Genomic DNA, 16,547 nt, shown 5'->3' with positions numbered 1-16,547 from the left:
GACGTTTCTTGCCAGAGGTCACACACCAAGTAAAGTGGAAGATCCAGAAATTGGACCACAGGTTTGTGCCTTCCGGAGTTGAGGCAGGGGTTAGGGAAGTTTAAGGAACCGAGACAAAAATTGGCGGGCGGGGAGGGGGGGAGGTCAAAGGGTCAAGAGGAGTACGCTGAAAGGCAGAGGTGAAAGAAAGCAAGGGCAGGTCATCAGCTGGGGCAAGAGCTGGGGAAAATCAAGGGATCACAGGTTGGGTCAGGATAGGTAAGACCCAGGTGAGAACAGGTTGGGAGAGGTTGGGTCAAGGTAGGCATTGAGGACAGGGTTCAGGACTGAGATAGGGAAAGTCAAAGTTGAGCGTGTAGACTGGGGCAGGTCAACTGTCAAGCAATGTTGGGAAAGGTCAGGGTCAGGGCTGGGCCGGGAAGGTCGGGCAGGCTCCGTGCTAGCGCCTCCTCGCACGCGGGTTTAACCTCTACCCTGGCTTGGGGGTCTTACCCAGGACGCGTTCGCCCAGGCCTCCCAAGCTGAGGTAGGCAGTCTGGAAGGCCTCCCGCCATTGCTCATCCAGCGGCAGCTCCTGGCCCTTGATGAGGATGGAGCTACAGCGCTCCAGCACGCGCTCTGGGGCCCCCTTCATTACAAGCACGTGCCTCGGGTCGCGCGGGTCCTCCAGGGTGTGGATGGACAACTGTGGGAGGAGGAGGAGGCGGTGTTGTGGGCGAGGTCAAGAGGGAGGGGCGGGGCTTGGGGAACGGCGGGGCTGACGGCGCCCAAGCGCTGCCGGAATAGCTCTGGGAAGGTCAGGCTGGGACCGAGGGTGAGGGGCTTGCTTGGTGGGCAGGTCCTTGGTAGAGGCTGAGGGTTGGGGCGGACCTAGGGGCCTAGTTAGGGGACTGGGCGTGGGGAACGGGCAGAATTTGGGTCGGAGTTGGACTGGAGCGGGATTTGGATTAGGAGCTTCTCCCCACCAAGGGCCTGACAGGTGAGAGCGGGTGGAACGCCCGGGACCTCGGTGAGGTTTGGCTGTGGGCGGGACGGGAGATGTGGGTGGGCGGGACGGGAGATGTGGGTGGGGTTTGGCTGTGGAGAGGGAGGGGACTGAGAGTGAAGCCCAGCCGCAGGCCAGTCCTGAATGTGGGTGGGGCCTGAAGTGGGCAGGGCTTGTTGTGGGCGGGACTGGACCGTGGGCGGGGCCGGCCGCGGCTGGTACACACCTGGAACTTGTTGGTGGAGTTGAAGGGGATCTCGCAGACTTTGGGGAAGCGCTCGCGGTAGCCCATGGCATTGCCCAGCGTCAGCTCCGAGAACTTGAGCAGCGCAGTCTCCGACGCGTCCCCGATCACGATGCGCTGGGAACGCAGGCCGGTGTCAGGAGCGCTCCCGGCTGCAGCAGGAGGCTTCCGGGATCCCCTCCCCCGAGCGCCCCGGCTCTCACCTTGGGCACGGGCACTGCGTCCTGGCCCGACTTGAAGGCAGCACGATTACACAGGGTGAGAACGCGGCACAACGCCCGCCACGTCTCCGAGGACTGGTCAAACGTCTGCCCTGGAGGTCAGGCATCCAGGCTGGGGCCGCGAAGGAGCTCTCCCATACCAGAACCGAGCCCCGCCCCCCGGAATCAGGACTGGATCCCCGCCCCAGACCTGGGCGGGACCCAAACAACTCCTCATACCCCAGGACGGAGTTTTCTCTCCAGACTCAGTATCGTCTCCCATGAGACCCAATAAGTACCAAGCCGCTTCACAGACTTGCAGCTTAGTCCCCTCCCTAGACCCAGGACGCAGCCCTTCGCCTGATCAGATGGAGCCCCCTCTCCATTAATGCAAAGCCCTCCCCAGGCTCCCTTCAGTAACCGCAGAGCTCCCCACTAGGTCTCCACCATCTACCAGATCCTGCCCAGCTGCTGTCTCCTCCCACCCCCACACCTGACTGGTCTTCTGTAGTGTCAGCAGTGTGGATGTGGTTGTCGAACCACAGATGGGACACAGTCATGCGGTTCTGAGTGAGGGTCCCCGTCTTGTCAGAGCAGATCACTGACGTGGAGCCCAGTGTCTCCACTGCTTCCAAGTTCTTGACTACACAGTTCTTGCTGGCCAGCCGCTTGGCTGTCAGGGACAGGCAGACCTGGGGGAAGGGTGAGAAATGCAGGCTTGGGGACCAGGCCTTGCTCCCAGTGCCACTTCCCTGCTCTCCCGGCACCGGGGATCCTTTACCCTAGCCACAGTACTGCCTATGCAGCATCCCCCTGCAAAGAGTAGGCTTTTTCTTGCCTCCAAGCTTTCGTCCAGCCTGTGCTTTCCACTTGGGATGCCTCCCCAATCTGTCCACCAGATATACGTAGCCAGGCCCTGCTCTAAGCTGCCCTAGCTGAGATTCCATAATTTCTCTTACAGCACAATCAAAATGAGAAAACTAACATTTCCTGAGCCTCCCCTTGGGCTGGCCCTGGACTGAGTGCTGACTCTTGAAGGCTACCCACAGCCTTCAACACTGGACCTCAGCCGCCTCCTGTCAAAGCCCCTGCCCGTTCATCTCTGAGTCCTCAGCGTGTGGCACAGGACATGGCCCAGAGTAGCCCCGGTGGGTGTTTCCTGAATGGATGGGATAAGTGGAGAGATGGGGATGGGGGGGGATGGGGGGGATGGATTGGGGTGAGGATGGATGGGGGAGGATGGATGACGGGAAGGTGGGTGGGTGGATGGGAGCAAAATGGATAGATGGACAGATAGGGAGAGGATGGAGGGAAGCCCGGATGAACGAACAGACAGATGGACAGGCCTCTCAGCTCACTGCACCGCTCTTCTGCTTCCCCAACTCACTGTGACAGTGGCCAGCAGCCCTTCAGGCACATAGGCTACCACAATGGCCATGAAGAACACCATGGCCCGCAGGAAGGTGTAGCCAATGCACATGGCCACTATGAAAAATGTGGCACCGAAGAGGATGGCCAGGCCTGCGATGATGTCCACAAAATGTTCAATTTCGATAGCAATGGGTGTCTTCTCATTTTCTACTCCCGAGGCCAGTGATGCGATGCGCCCGATGATGGTGCGGTCGCCGGTGCTCACCACCAGGCCCTGTGCGGTGCCTGCAGTGGGGCCAAGAGGGTGACTCAGCGCCGGGTGGGCAGCACTGGGGGCACGCACAGTGGCGTGAACCAAAGGAGGGGCAGTCGTGGAAGGCAGCGGGGGCAGCGTGACCTGGGAAGGGGTGGCAATAGTGGGAGCTAGAGAGGCGGTGTGACCCGAAGAGTTGGCAGTCACGCGATGTAGAGAGGCAGTGTGTCTCGGAAGGAAGCAGAAGGGGGCAATGGAGGCAGCGTGGTCAGCTGGGCGGGTGGGTGGGGACCTCACGGACCCTCAAGGCACATGGTGGAGAAGAAGGCGATGTTGCGGGTCTCCAGGGGGCTCTCGTGCGTGCACTCGGGCGAGCGGGTCTGCGGCTCAGACTCTCCGGTCAGCGAGGAGTTGTCCACCTTGCAGCCCTGGGCCTGCAGGATGCGGATGTCGGCTGGCACTCGATCCCCACCTTTCATCTCCACCAGGTCGCCCACCACCAGCTGATCTGCGTTGATCTGGAACTTGTCCCCGTCTCGGATCACCGTTGCTTGCTGTGGGGCAAGAGCACCAGAGGTGAGCAGGGTAGGGAATGGGGGTAGAAGTTGCTGCATGCGGTGGGGAGGTGGGGAGGTGAAAAGTGGGGAGAGGTGAGGACCTGTGGGGAGAGATGGAGGCCAGGGATGAAGGCCGGGCTGGGCCTGATGGGAGGGGCCACAGAGAGATGCCAGGAGACTGCCAGTGCCCCTGTGGAGACTTGGAACCTCAAGTGGCCAGGGGCTGGAGACCCACCTGGGGCACGAGGTTCTTGAAGCTGGCGATGATGTTGGTGCTCTTAAACTCCTGATAGTAGCCGAAGCAGCCAGTGACCACAACCACAGCAATGAGGGCCAGGGCCAGGTATAGCTGGCGGAGGTGGAGAGGGGCTGGGTTATGACTCGGGGCTGGAAGCTCCCTGCCTGAGGCCACCTGCCTGCTCTCTGGTGCCCTGGTAGTTTTCCTCCAAGGTCACCTCCGTGGTTTTCCCCCACTCTACTAGGAAGCCTCAGGCACTATTTCCTGTGACCTGTGTCCCTGTCCCCATGTTCTTCATATCCCACATTCAACTGCCCTGTATTCTCTATGTCTTATGTCCCTGTGTCCATACATCCCATTTCCTCTGGCTCTGTGGCCCCATACTCTATGACTTGTGCCCCATGTCACCATGCACCTTGGTGGTATGTGTTCCATTTTCCTGTGCCCCCCAAGTCTTGCGTTCCCCACAGTCCTCTGTCCCATGTTCCCGTGTCCTAAATTCCCTGTGTTCCAAGGTTCATATTCTGTGTTTTCATCATCTGTGTGCCATCCTCTGTGTCCCCTATTCCAACAGTTCCTGTGCCCTCACATCCCCATTTCCACGTGTGCTGCAGATCTCATGCTTCGCTTTCTGTGTCCTCCATGACCAGTGTCCCATGTCTCAAATTCCAGGTGCCTATGTCCGATGTCTCCCCATGTCTATGTACTCTTGAGTCCCCATTCTGTGTCACATGTCCTAAGACTTTTCAAGCCTCTGTCCAATGTCACATGTCCCTACATTCCCATGTCCCTTGTCCTGACCCCGGTCATATATCCAATGTCCTCTTGTCCTCCATCTCACTATTCTCTATTTCTCTGTGCTCCCATGTCTAATATCTTATGTCTCTCCATGTACTGTGTCCTGAGTCTTGTATCTCTTGTGTCCCCATGCCCTTGTGCCCACGTGTGAGTCCCAGTGTCCCTTGCGCCCTCTGTCCTTGGCCTGTCCCATGCCCTCTGTTTCCCAAGTCCCATATCTTAAGTGTTGCATGTCTATGTCTTTGTATCCCTGCCTATGTCCTCTATCTCTGTGACACAGTCTCTCCTGCGTCCCCTGTGACCTATGTCCTTGGGTCTGTCTCATATCCCAATGTCCTTTGGCCCCCGTGACCCATGTCTTAGAGATGTTTTCCATCTCTCTATATCCCCATCATATGTCATTCGTGTTCTGAGTCCCATGCTCAATGTCCTCTGTCCCCCAGGTCCCTGTGTCCCATGTCTGGCCCCAGCACCCGCCACTCACATTGTCGTCCGTGGTGAGGTCGCCCTCGCTGGCCTGGATGGCAAAGGCAATGAGGCAGATGGCAGCGGCCACCCACATGAGGCACTGCAGACCGCCCGCCAGCTGCCGGGCGAACTTGACATACTCGGGGGTGCCCCGCGGCGGCCTCAGGGCATTGGGCCCATCCCGCAGCAGCAGCTCGGCGGCCAGGCTGGCAGACAGGCCCTGGGGGCGGGAGGAGTGGGGTCTTGGTGGTCACTAAGGACTCTCCTCTCATCAGTGAGAGCTCTCCTTCCCTGCCTCCCTCTCCCTGCCCCACCCCTTGCCTTGCGCCTCTTCCTTTCTTTCTCCGTCTTTGTTGCCGCCCCTCTCCCCATCCCTTCTTTGTGTCTCTCTTCTCTCCCACCTTTCTCTCGGTGTCTTTCTTCCTGCTGTTTCTGTCTCTCTTCTGTCTCTTTTTATCTGCTTCTCTTATCTTCTCTCTCTGTTTGGTCTGTTTGGCCCTTCCTAATGTGTTTCTCTCTCTCTCCCTCCCTCCCTCCTCTCTCTCTCTCTCTCTCTCTCTCTCCCCTTCTCTCTCTCTCTCTCTTCCCCTCTCTCTCTCCCCTTCTCTCTCTCCCTTTCCCTCTCTCCCTCCCTCTCTCTCCCCCCTCTCTCTCTCTCTCCCCCCACACTCTCTCTCTCCCCCTCCCTCTCTCTCTCCCCCTCCCTCCCTCTCTCTCCCCCTCCCTCTCCCCCTCTCTCTCTCCCTCCCCCACCTCTCTCCCTCCCTCTCTCTCTCTCCCCCCTCCCCCCACACTCTCTCTCTCCCTCTCCCTCTCTCTCTCCCCCTCCCTCCCTCCCTCTCTCTCTCTCCCCTTCTCTCTCTCTTTCTTCCCCTCTCTCTCCCCTTCCCTCTCTCCCTCCCTCTCTCTCTCTCTCTCCCCCCCTCTTCCCCCACACTCTCCCTCGCCCCCTCCCTCTCTCTCCCCCTCCCTCTCCCCCTCTCTCTCTCCCTCCCCCCACCTCTCTCCCTCCCTCTCTCTCTCTCTCTCTCTCTCTCTCTCTCTCTCTCTCTCCCCCTCCCTCCCTCCCTCTCCCCCCATCCCCCGCGCCCCCAACCCCCGGCTCCTCTTCCCTATACCCACCCCTCCCTCTGCCCCAGCTCACCTTGGTCGCACTGGTCCGGTATTTCTGTTCCAGCTCGGGTACTGACAGCTGGTGGTCGTTCTGCATGGAGGAGGCACAACACTCACTGTCTCGCGGGTCCCCACCCCTCCCCTTGCCCAGCCCCGCCCCGCCCCCCACCCCACCAGGCCCCCTGGGGCCTCTGCTCACAATCTCCATCTCCTTCTTCATGTTCTCCAGCTTCTCCTTCCTCTTGCCCCCTCCACTGCCCGCCTTCTTCTTGCTCATCTTGGCTGCCATGTCCCCACTGGGACCAGGACCCAGCTCTACCTGGTACAGCTCGTAATTCTCCTGGGGGTTGGGAGACGGGGAAGGCATCAGGTCCCTCTGGAACCCCTGCCTCCAACCTCCACCCCCCGACCCCTGACCCTACTCACTGCCTTCCCCATGGTGCCCGGTGCAGCCGCCCTCCTTTGCCGGAGACGGAACCTGGGACCTGGACCAGCCCTGATATACCCAGGGAGAGAGGAGGTGGAGCAGGGCGGACCTGATTACAGCTGATCACGGGGCTCCTTGGGGTGACCTCCAGGCCCGGGCAGCTTGGGCATTCCCTACTGGGCTGCTCTACCTGCCCGGACCCCATCGCAACCTGTCACTGAGATCAGGGAACCACTGGGAATAGCTGTACTAACAAGAGGAATAGCAAACATATGGTACTCATTATGTGCCTGGCACTGTGCTAAGGGCTTTCACATATTAATTTATTAACCTCACAACTACCCTTTGAGGTGAGTGCCATTCTCCCCTTACAGATGGGGAGACGGAGGCACGGAGGGGTGAAGTCACTTGCCCATGTCCCCAAGCTAGGACGTGGGAGGCAGGACGCAGAACCAGGCAGATTGGCTGCAGAGTGTCCTCTTCGAAGCCGCGCCAGAGACCTGGAGGAGGGGTGGGGGGGGTGCTCACAGCAGGCGCTGTAATAGCTGTCAGTTCAGGGAGCACTTGCTCAGTGCTGGGTCTGCCCTGTGTGCTTTGCTTGAATGCTTCCTTAGCTCCTCACAACAGCCCTGCAAAGTTACGTTCTCTTATTAGCCCCCATTATACAGATGGGGAAACTGAGGCACAGAGCGGTCAAGGACTTTGCCTAAGGTTGCGATGACTAAGTATCAGGGACAGGATTCCAGCCCAGGTTTGACCCCGGAGCCTGGCTCTCATATGGTACCATCAGTGAAAACACTCACACTTCACAGCAGCACTGCCAAACATGTGCCAGGTGCTTCACGTATGTGTTCTCATGGGTCCTTGCAAGAAACCCCTGTGAAGGCAGCATTATTATTCCCATTGTGCAGAGGGGGAAACTGAGGCTCAGAGGACCCCAGAGGCATGCCCCACTCCAGCTACAGCCATCACAGCCCTCAATCATTCCCCTGTCCCCACCCCAACCTGCCCAGGTGGGGAAACCACGGTGCAGAGTAGGGAAAGGACTTTTTGAACTTGGTGCTTAGTGCCAGGTTTGAGGTCTGGGAACCCCCTCGAAACCCCTCCAGTCAGGGATCTCCATGGGCAGACGTGAGGGGCTGGCCTGGTGGAATGGCAGGTCCTTGATATTCTCATGCTTGGGCCTCACAGGGTGGACGTGTCTCCAGGGGCAAGTGTGGGTAGATCTGATAAGATAATTGCTTTGGCAATGTCCTTCTCTTCTGGCGCAGGTCACCTGGGAGCAGCCGGAGCCTCTCCCCACCACCACCCAGCTGCAGGAAACCCCAAGAGAGGAGGCAGGGCTGAAGTCACACTCACTGCCCTTACAATGAGTCCACTCGTTCACTGGGGGCTTCTCTCTCTGAGTCACATGTGTAAAACAGCTTGTGTTACTTCTCTGCTTACAACCCTCCAAGGGCTTCCCTTCTCACTCAGAATAAACTCCAAAATCATTCCTGCAAGCTCTGGCTCCAGCTCACCTGCCCCAGCTGTCTCTACTGCCAAGCCATTGGCACTGGCCTTGCTGTGCTTTGTACAGGCCAAGGTCATTCCTGCCCCAGGGCCTTTGCACCTGCAGTTCCTGCTGCCTGGTACCCTCTTCCTTAGATGTCAGCATGGCTTTTGCTCACCTCCAAGTCTCAGCTCATATGTCACCTCTTCAGAGAGTCCTCAGTTATAATACTGCATCCCCATCAGGCTCCATCCCCTCACTCTGTTTACACACACCCTTTATCCCAACCTGACATTGTATCTCATTTGTTTGGTGTCAATCTTGTCCCATGAGAGGGAAGACCAGGACTTGGTTGTGTTTGCTGCTGTATACACAGCACCCAGAACAGTGCTCTCAGACACACAATAGTTGCTCAATAGTCACTGTTGGATTGAAACAGGATTTATCTCTTCGAGTGGTTGGGAACATTCACTAGCAAACTTGGAGCACCGGCCAGGCCCTCAGGAAGTCTCAGTCATTGGGAACTCATCTGGAGCCTCTCGCTGTGTCCAGGGCCTGGGGCAGATATGCAGTCATGCCTGCACAGACTAGGGAAGCCCACAACCTAAGTCACAGATGGAGAGACCGAGGCAACATCACTGGAGGCAGAGGGCTGACCTGTGATACTGTGCGGACCTCTGTCAAAACTCAGGGACTCTCCTTCTCTGGTCCCTGTCTCATTTGTTTTTCTCATTTCTTAGTTTTGTTATGTTAATTTTCAATGCTTTATATTAAATATTTTAGACCTACAAGTTACAGGGATGGTAAAATGAACTCCTGCCTACCCTTCACCTAAATTTAACAGCTTGACCATGTCTGTGCTATATAGATAGATAGATAGATAGATTTTGGCTGAATCATTTGAGAGTAAGTCAGAGACAGGATGCTTGTTTATCCATAAATACTTAGGCATGTGTCTTCTATGAATAAGGACACTCTCTTACATAACCACAGTCCAATGATCAAATTCAAGAAATTAACATGGATATGACATTATGAACTAACTTAGAGAATTTGTTTGAATTTCCCCATTTTTTCCTCTCCTGTCATTTTCTTGGTCCAGGATCCTATCCAGGACCACACTTTGCATTTAGTCGTCCTGGCTCCTTAGTCTCCTCCAATCTGTGACATTTCCCCAGTCTTTCCTTGCCTTTCATGACCTTGACATTTTGGAAGCTATCTCCGTTATTTTGTATACTATCCCTCGGTTTGAGTTTGCCTGTGGCTTCTCGTGATTGGCAGAAGCACAGCCGAGATGTGTGTCCTGCATCATGTCAGGGAGGGCTTTATTTTTGAGCCTTCAAGCAGTTTGGAACGGGGTGGACATTTGGGGGATATCAAGAGGTAATGACCAGAGGGCTGTTCTATGATCTCTTTATTTTCTATTCAAAACACTGACACAGGGCTTCCCTGGTGGCGCAGTGGTTGGGAGTCTGCCTGCCGATGCAGGGGACACGGGTTCGTGCCCCAGTCTGGGAAGATCCCACATGCCACAGAGCGGCTAGGCCCGTGAGCCATGGCCGCTGAGCCTGCGCGTCCGGAGCCTGTGCTCCGCAACGGGAGAGGACACAACAGTGAGAGACCCGCGTACCGCAAAAAAAAAAAAAAAAAAAAAACACTGACACAGTCACAGTTGGCACTCAGCTGGACTGGTGATTCAAACAGTGGAAACACAGCCTCTGTCTGAGCCCCCAGACCTTCCACACCCGGCCCAGCCTGACCCTGCTCTAGCCTCAGGGCCTCATCCATTCTGACTGGTCAGTGCCCAGTTAAATTTTTTTTTCAGCCCCCCTGATTACACAGCCTTCAGATGGTACACAGCTTTCAAGTTCTGTGTCTTTGGAGGATCTTTGCTTGTGCATTTATTCCTTCATTGCGTGTCCAAGCAACCCTAACCCTGTCTCAGGAGTGGACACAGGCGGTTGCCCACAGGCAGGATCTGGATAAAGCAGGAGGTGCGCCAACGTTGGCACTTGAAGTGGCGCCGGGGCGGACTGTGCCATGTGGAGAGGGGACGGGCAGCTCCCGGCACCATTCGGGGGCAAAGACTTCTCACAAGAATCTCGCGAGCGTGACACGATCCATTCAGCACGGCGGAGCAAGATTTCTCTGAGCCTGGGGCACACGGATCATGGAGAATTTTTTGAGAACAATTAATGGTCAGAATTGAAAAAAATTTTCCTGACTGTTAGAGGACAGACTATTAAATGGATGGCAAACATTTGAGTCGGTTTTCAGGGGAATTTGAACAAGAGTTTCCTTAGAATCATGACCACAAACACTCTTAGGGGCTCAGCGTCCTACAAGGCCTGCTGGAATCAGACCCCTGGCTGTCCCTCCTTCTTCCCCTGTGCCACTTCCCCTCCATGGTTTAGGATGTCCACTTGTCAGAACGATCATTTCAAGGGAACTCCCTGGCGGTCCAGTGGTTAGGACTCCTCGCTCTCATTGCCGAGGGCGCGGGTTCGATCCCTTCTCAGGGAACTAAGATCCCACAAGCCGCGCAGCGAGGCCAAAAAAAAAAAAAAAATCGTTTCAAGACTTTGGCACGTGCAGTTTCCTCTGACTGAAACACTCGCCCTGTGTCCCCCGCAACGTTCAACTACCTCTTGTCTTTCCTGCTCCAGCACAGATGTCCCTTCCTCCAGGAAATCTGGGACAACCCGCCAGGCTGGGTCAGGTACCCACCGTGGGCTCGCACAGACCCCTAGGCTTCCCTTTCCCAGCCCTGACCACTCTGACCCTTAATTCCTCCTTCATAAGCCTGACCAGTCTGGGCTGTCGCTATTTGGTGACATTTCACCTCCCCCCTGGACTTGGAGGATGGGATCCAGGATGCCTCAGTCACCACTCTGTGCCTGCACCACCCAGCCCAGAGTCGGCCCAGGCTGGCCTTTGCTGAGTGAAAGAACTCATTGTGACCTTGATTTTCTGTCTGTGTTTGGTCTCTGATAAGATAGTGGACTCAGCAATGCCCTTCGCCTCCTGGGCAGGTCACCCTTCCCCCACCTGCATCCCCCACTCCAGACCCTGGGAAGATTGATGCTAGGGGTCCAGTAGGCAGGCACCTTGCTTCCCCTTCTTCTTCCAGCTGGCAGGGGAGCAGGCAGTGGGTCAAGGAGTGAGGGGCAAGGTCACCCCAGCCTGGCTAAGCTGGCAGCCAGGTCTCCTGTGTTCTGCTCCTTTCCCACCTTTGTCCAGAAGTGCAAAGGCCAACTGTCCTCAGGAAGTTGCCAGGCTTCCTTATCTGGGATCTTAAAATCACATCCCGAATCCAACCATCTCTCCCTTCTCTGCTCCCACTCTGGTTCAACTTCCATCCCTTCCTGCCTGGGCTCTCGCAGCAGCCTCCTCCCTGGTCTCCCTGCTCCCATCCCGCCCCTACAGTCTGCTCCCCACATGAGGCCAGAAGGAGCCTGTGAACCCCTGAGTCAAACCAGGGCCCTCCTGGCTCAGAGCCCTCCTGGGGCTCCACCTCACTCCAGCTAACAGCCAGGTCCTCACATTGGGACCCGAGGTCCTGGTGAGCTGCCCTGTTTCCTCCCTGACCTCACCTCCTCCCACCCTCCCCCACCCCCAGGTCCACACCAGCCACACTGGCCTCCCTGCTGTGCCTCAGACACAGTGAACAGCATCCTGCCTCCTGGCCTTTGTATTTGCTGTTTCCTCTTCCTGGAATGCTCTTCCCCCAGATTCTGCACAGCCCCCTCTCTCCCTCCATCGGGTCTTTACACAACTGTTGTCTTCCCAGTGAGACTCCTTGACTAACCTAATTAAAATTGTAACCCGTGGTCTCCCTCCTGCCCTCTCCATCTCCATCACCTTCTCCACTGTCCCCCACCAATAGCATTTATCACCTTCTAACTTATGTAATTTTTCTTATTTATCTGGGTTCTTCTGTATTTTTTGAATCCTCCTGATAGAATGTGAGCTCCATGAGGGCAGGCTCACCTCATGCCTATTTTTGTTTGTTTGGTTGGTTGGTTGGTTTTTTTGACTAATGTATCCCCAGTGCCTAGAATAGCAAATAGTGGGCACACAACAAACTTTTGTTGAATGAATAAATCTCGGGTCCCTGGGACACTCAACAGTATGCAGCAGCCATCATAGTCACAAATACTGACATGGACACATGGTCCTGCCTTGGGATAATGTTCCTTGTCCATCAAAGACACAAGTCCCCAACATAAAACAGCGGGACAGACACACACAGACACAGTGTCCGGAAACCCAGGATAACAGCTGACACTCACTGAGAACTTATTGCACTCAGCCCTGTCTTCAGTGACTATACGTGTGAGCTCGTTTCATCCTCACAATAACCTCATCAGGAAAGTACTGTTTTTATTCCTATTTCACTATGAAGAAACTGAGGGGCAGAGAAGTTAAATGACTTGGCCAGGGTCACACAGCTAGTAAGTGGCAGAGCCAGGATTTGAACACAGGTAGCCTGGCTGGAGAGTCTTCACAGACTTGCGGATACACAGAATCACACCAGACACCATTTGACAAAAAGGCCTCACATGAAAACCAACCTCCATTCAATGATTTATGGAATGTTTACCGAGCACCTACTACATGCCAAACTTTTTGTTGAGCACTGAGATTTGCAGTGAAAAAAACAGTCACGGTCCTGCCTGCCCGTGGTCCTTGTATTCTGGGGTGGGGGGACGTTGGGGGGCAAGGAGGGGAGGGCAGGGCCAGGACACAACTCTGGGAAGCACACTATTAAAGAAGATGAAAGCACAGTCTGAGAGCTGTGAGAACCAGGAAAGGGGCAAGGGTAGGTGCTCAGGGGACAAAGGATAAGGGAGCCTCATGAAGGAGGGTGGGTTCAGCAATGTCTTGCGTTTTTGAGAGCCCCCAGGACCCAGCACAGAACCTGGCACACAGCAGGTGGTTCACTATTTGCTGAATGAAGGCATGGCTGGAGGAGTCAAAGGCAAAACTCACAGATGTTTGATAGAAACCGTGAGAACTCAAGGCTGCATTTTATGATTAGGGCAGGCCGACTCCCCACTCCCCACTCCCCATGCCTGACAGGGAAGTTGAGAAAATAGAGTTAGAAAAGGTATTCTTGTGTAGAGAAGTATGCAAAGTTCAGAATGGGGTTCAGAAGCCAAAATGAGGGATATAGGTCTCTTGATCTAACTGTCTAAACTGGGAGCCAAAATTCCGGAAGAGGGTGGTGAGGAGATGCAACATCTTTGATAAGACTTCCTCCAACTTCTAGTCAATCAGAAGAGGAGAATCAACAAGTGGGACTGGGGACTTCCCTGGCGGTCCAGTGGTAAAGAATCCGCCTTCCAATGCAGGGGATGCGGGTTCGATCCCTGGTCAGGAAACTAAGATCCCACATGCCTCGGGGCAACTAAACTCGCGTGCCACAACTACTGAGCTCCAGCGCCTCAACTGGAGAGCCTGCTGGCCGCAAACTACAGAGCCCACGCAACCTGGAACCTCACCACAACTACGGAGAGAAAACTCAGATGCCACAACTAGCGCACAAAGATCCCACGTGCCGCAACTAAGACACTACGCAGCCATAAATAAATAATAAATCTTAAAAAAAAAAAAAAAAAAAGGAGAGACTGGATCAGCCTAATCAGGAAAGTAAGCCAGTCCATACCAACTGTCAGCCAGTTGGTAAAAAAGAACAGAGGGGTGGGCAGGGCCAGCATAATCAGGACGGCGGATCTGTCCAGGACACACCCCCTGTGCATGTCAGCCAATCATGAAAGGAGGACAAAGTGATGGTAGGGCTGGACGAGCAGCTGGCTGGTAGGAATTCCTAGGCTATGTATTCCTTCTTGTCTTTCCAGCCAATCAGGAATGAGAGCGGAGGAACAGCGTTGCTTTTTTCTTTCAGTACTTTGAAAATGTCATTCTAATGTCTCCTGGTTTCAATTATTTCTGATTAGAAGATAATCCTTAGTTGATAACACTATACTGTATAACTGAAATTTGGTAAGAGGGTCAAATATAAATGTCCTCTCACACACACACAAAGGTAAATAAACATGTGAGGTGATGGATGGGGGAATCCTTTCACAATGCATATGTATATCAAATCGTCACATTGTACACTTTAAATACCTTACACTTTTGTTTGTCAATTATACCTCAATAAAACCAGAAAAATAAAGAAGATTGTTTTAGGGGGTTTTTTTGTTCCCTTGAAGTTCAGGGTGTCTTTTCTCTGTGGCTGCTGTGATGGTTAGTTAATTTTATGTATCAACTTGGCTAGGCTATGGTGCCCAGTTGTTTGATGTTACTGTGACAGTAGTTCATAACTGTGGTTAACATTTGCAATCAGTTGACGTTAAGTAAAACAGATTACCATTCATAATGTGGGTGGGGCTCTTCCAATCTGTTAAAGCCTTAAGAGGGACAACTGAGGTTTCCTGGAATTCTGCCTCAAGACTGTAACACAGAAGTCCTGCCTGAGTTTCCACGCTGCTGGCCTGCCCTATGCATTTCGGAGTAAAGATGACAACGTCAACTCTTATTTGAATTTCCAGGCTGCCAGTATACTCTAAAATTTCAGATTTGCCAGCCCGCACAATCACATAAGCCAATTTCTTAAAATAAATCTCATTCTCGCCCTCACCCTCCCTCTCTCTCTCTATCTCTCTATCTTTCTATCTCATCTCTATTCTGTTCTCTGGAGAATCCTGATGGATACAGCTGCTTTAACGATTTTCTCTCTGGACCTTTCTGAGCTTCTGGAATCTCTGGATTAACATTTTTCCATGATTTAGAGAAAACGTTCAGCCGTTATCTTTTCACATATTGAATCTGTTCTGTACCAGAGCTCCGCTACATATAGGACTCCAACTACAACTATGTTAAGACAACTAGATCGTGTCTGATAGCACTCAGACAGTGTGATCCTTTTGCTTCCTTTTCCTCTCTGTGCTGCAGTTTGGATAATTTCTATTAAATTGGTTTGAATATATTGATCTTTTCTACTGCATCCAGGATGTTGTTAAGCCCAGCAAAATAATACTTAATTTCCGATCCTGTATTTTTCAGCTGTGCATTTGGCTGTGCACTCCAGCCTTCAACCTGCCACACCAGCCCGTTTGACTTTAAAAAGCTTTTCTCATTTCTCTTTCCCCAGAACAGTCCCTCTGTCACAGGCCCAACCCTTTACCCACCTATGCCAACATTTGGCAAAAATCCCCAGAAAGGAGAAAAACTGTCTGATTTCTGTTTACTTAAGATGGATCCTTCATTCACTGGAATTCAGCTTCTTGAGATTTTACCCTTTACGTTCCATAGTTCTTCGATGACTTTAAAATATGAATTTTTAGTTATTCTTTTATTCATAATCGTTAGGGAGGAAAACGTTCTGCCGTGACCTTCTACATCCTCCAGGCATGGAATCTGGACCTTTTAAGAGAGGAGTCAGATCTTGTGCTTTCCTGGTTAATATCTCCAATGGCTTCCCTTCACACTTCAGATCCAAACTCCACACCATGAACATGGCTACCATGACCTCATGGCTCTGGGTGATATGTTCCCTGCTCACCATTCCACACTGACTTCTTAACATATTTCCGTGGCTATCCTCCAGGCTTGCTGGCTTTTCCCCTTTTCCTACTCTTTCTTACCTTGGGAAGATTACACTTGGTGTTCTGTCTGCTTGATTCTCTCTTCTCCTGGTAATTCTATAGCCTTCTCCTTCTCATGCTTCAGGCAGGCCGCAGCTCAACTGTCACCTCTTAAGAGAGGCTTTTCCTAGATACATGCACCCCTGTGTTCACAGCAGCACTATTTATAATAGCCAAGACATGGAAACAACCTAAATATCCATCGACAGATGAATGGATAAAAAAGATGTGGGATATATATATATATATATATATATATATATATACACAATGGAATACTATTCAGCCATAAAAAATAATGAAATAATGCCATTGCAGCTACATGGATGGACCTAGAGATTATCATACTAAGTGAAGTAAATCAGAAAGAGAAAGACAAATACCATATGCTATCACTTATATGTGGAATCGAAAATATGGCACAAATGAACTTATCTATGAAACAAACAGACTCACAGACACAGAGAACAGACTTGTGATTGGCAAGGGGTTGGGGAGTTACGGAGTGGGAGTTTAGGAATAGCAGATGTGAACTATTATATGGATAAATGACAAGGTCCTACTGTACAGCACAGGGAAATATATTCAATATCCTGTGATAAACCATAATGGAAAAGAATATGAAAAAGTATATATACTTATACATATATATATCTGTATAACTGAATCACTTTGCTGAACACCAGAAACTAACACAACATTGTGAATCAACTACACTTCAATAAATTTTCACACACCCCCAAAAG

At 53.0% G+C, this 16,547-nt stretch overlaps 1 protein-coding gene and 1 long non-coding RNA gene across 6 annotated transcripts in view; one reads left to right on the top strand and one right to left on the bottom strand.

The window, feature by feature from the left end:
- The window catches only part of ATP4A (ATPase H+/K+ transporting subunit alpha), a 35,714-nt gene that overhangs the window by 7,191 nt on the left and 11,976 nt on the right, over positions 1 to 16,547 (bottom strand). The window contains exons 1-11 of one of the 3 annotated variants that reach the window (XM_067720096.1): positions 6,654 to 6,935; positions 6,427 to 6,567; positions 6,259 to 6,318; positions 5,131 to 5,334; positions 3,846 to 3,959; positions 3,355 to 3,607; positions 2,817 to 3,085; positions 1,923 to 2,121; positions 1,433 to 1,542; positions 1,212 to 1,346; positions 493 to 685 (exon numbers count right to left, since the gene is read on the bottom strand). In XM_067720096.1, the coding sequence (XP_067576197.1) occupies positions 493 to 685; positions 1,212 to 1,346; positions 1,433 to 1,542; positions 1,923 to 2,121; positions 2,817 to 3,085; positions 3,355 to 3,607; positions 3,846 to 3,959; positions 5,131 to 5,334; positions 6,259 to 6,318; positions 6,427 to 6,567; positions 6,654 to 6,665 (1,690 nt within the window). In that variant the 5' untranslated portion in view covers positions 6,666 to 6,935. Of the gene's footprint in view, positions 1 to 492; positions 686 to 1,211; positions 1,347 to 1,432; positions 1,543 to 1,922; positions 2,122 to 2,816; positions 3,086 to 3,354; positions 3,608 to 3,845; positions 3,960 to 5,130; positions 5,335 to 6,258; positions 6,319 to 6,426; positions 6,595 to 6,653; positions 6,936 to 16,547 lie in introns of those variants that run through there. The other 2 variants (XM_067720097.1, XM_067720095.1) reach the window with 2 other exon arrangements.
- Positions 785 to 10,615, top strand: LOC137215308 (uncharacterized). 3 transcript variants are annotated; one of them, XR_010939242.1, is made up of 4 exons: positions 785 to 979; positions 2,391 to 2,577; positions 3,542 to 3,629; positions 7,926 to 10,615. It is a non-coding gene; the product is annotated as an uncharacterized lncRNA (long non-coding RNA). The 3 variants fall into 3 exon arrangements; XR_010939243.1 differs by lacking the exon at positions 785 to 979 and adding an exon at positions 1,220 to 1,487; XR_010939244.1 differs by lacking the exon at positions 785 to 979 and adding an exon at positions 1,220 to 1,548.

Source organism: Pseudorca crassidens, chromosome 20, assembly GCF_039906515.1.
Source record: "Pseudorca crassidens isolate mPseCra1 chromosome 20, mPseCra1.hap1, whole genome shotgun sequence".
Lineage (NCBI taxonomy): Eukaryota > Metazoa > Chordata > Mammalia > Artiodactyla > Delphinidae > Pseudorca > Pseudorca crassidens.
This window is presented reverse-complemented; position numbering and strand designations above follow the sequence as displayed.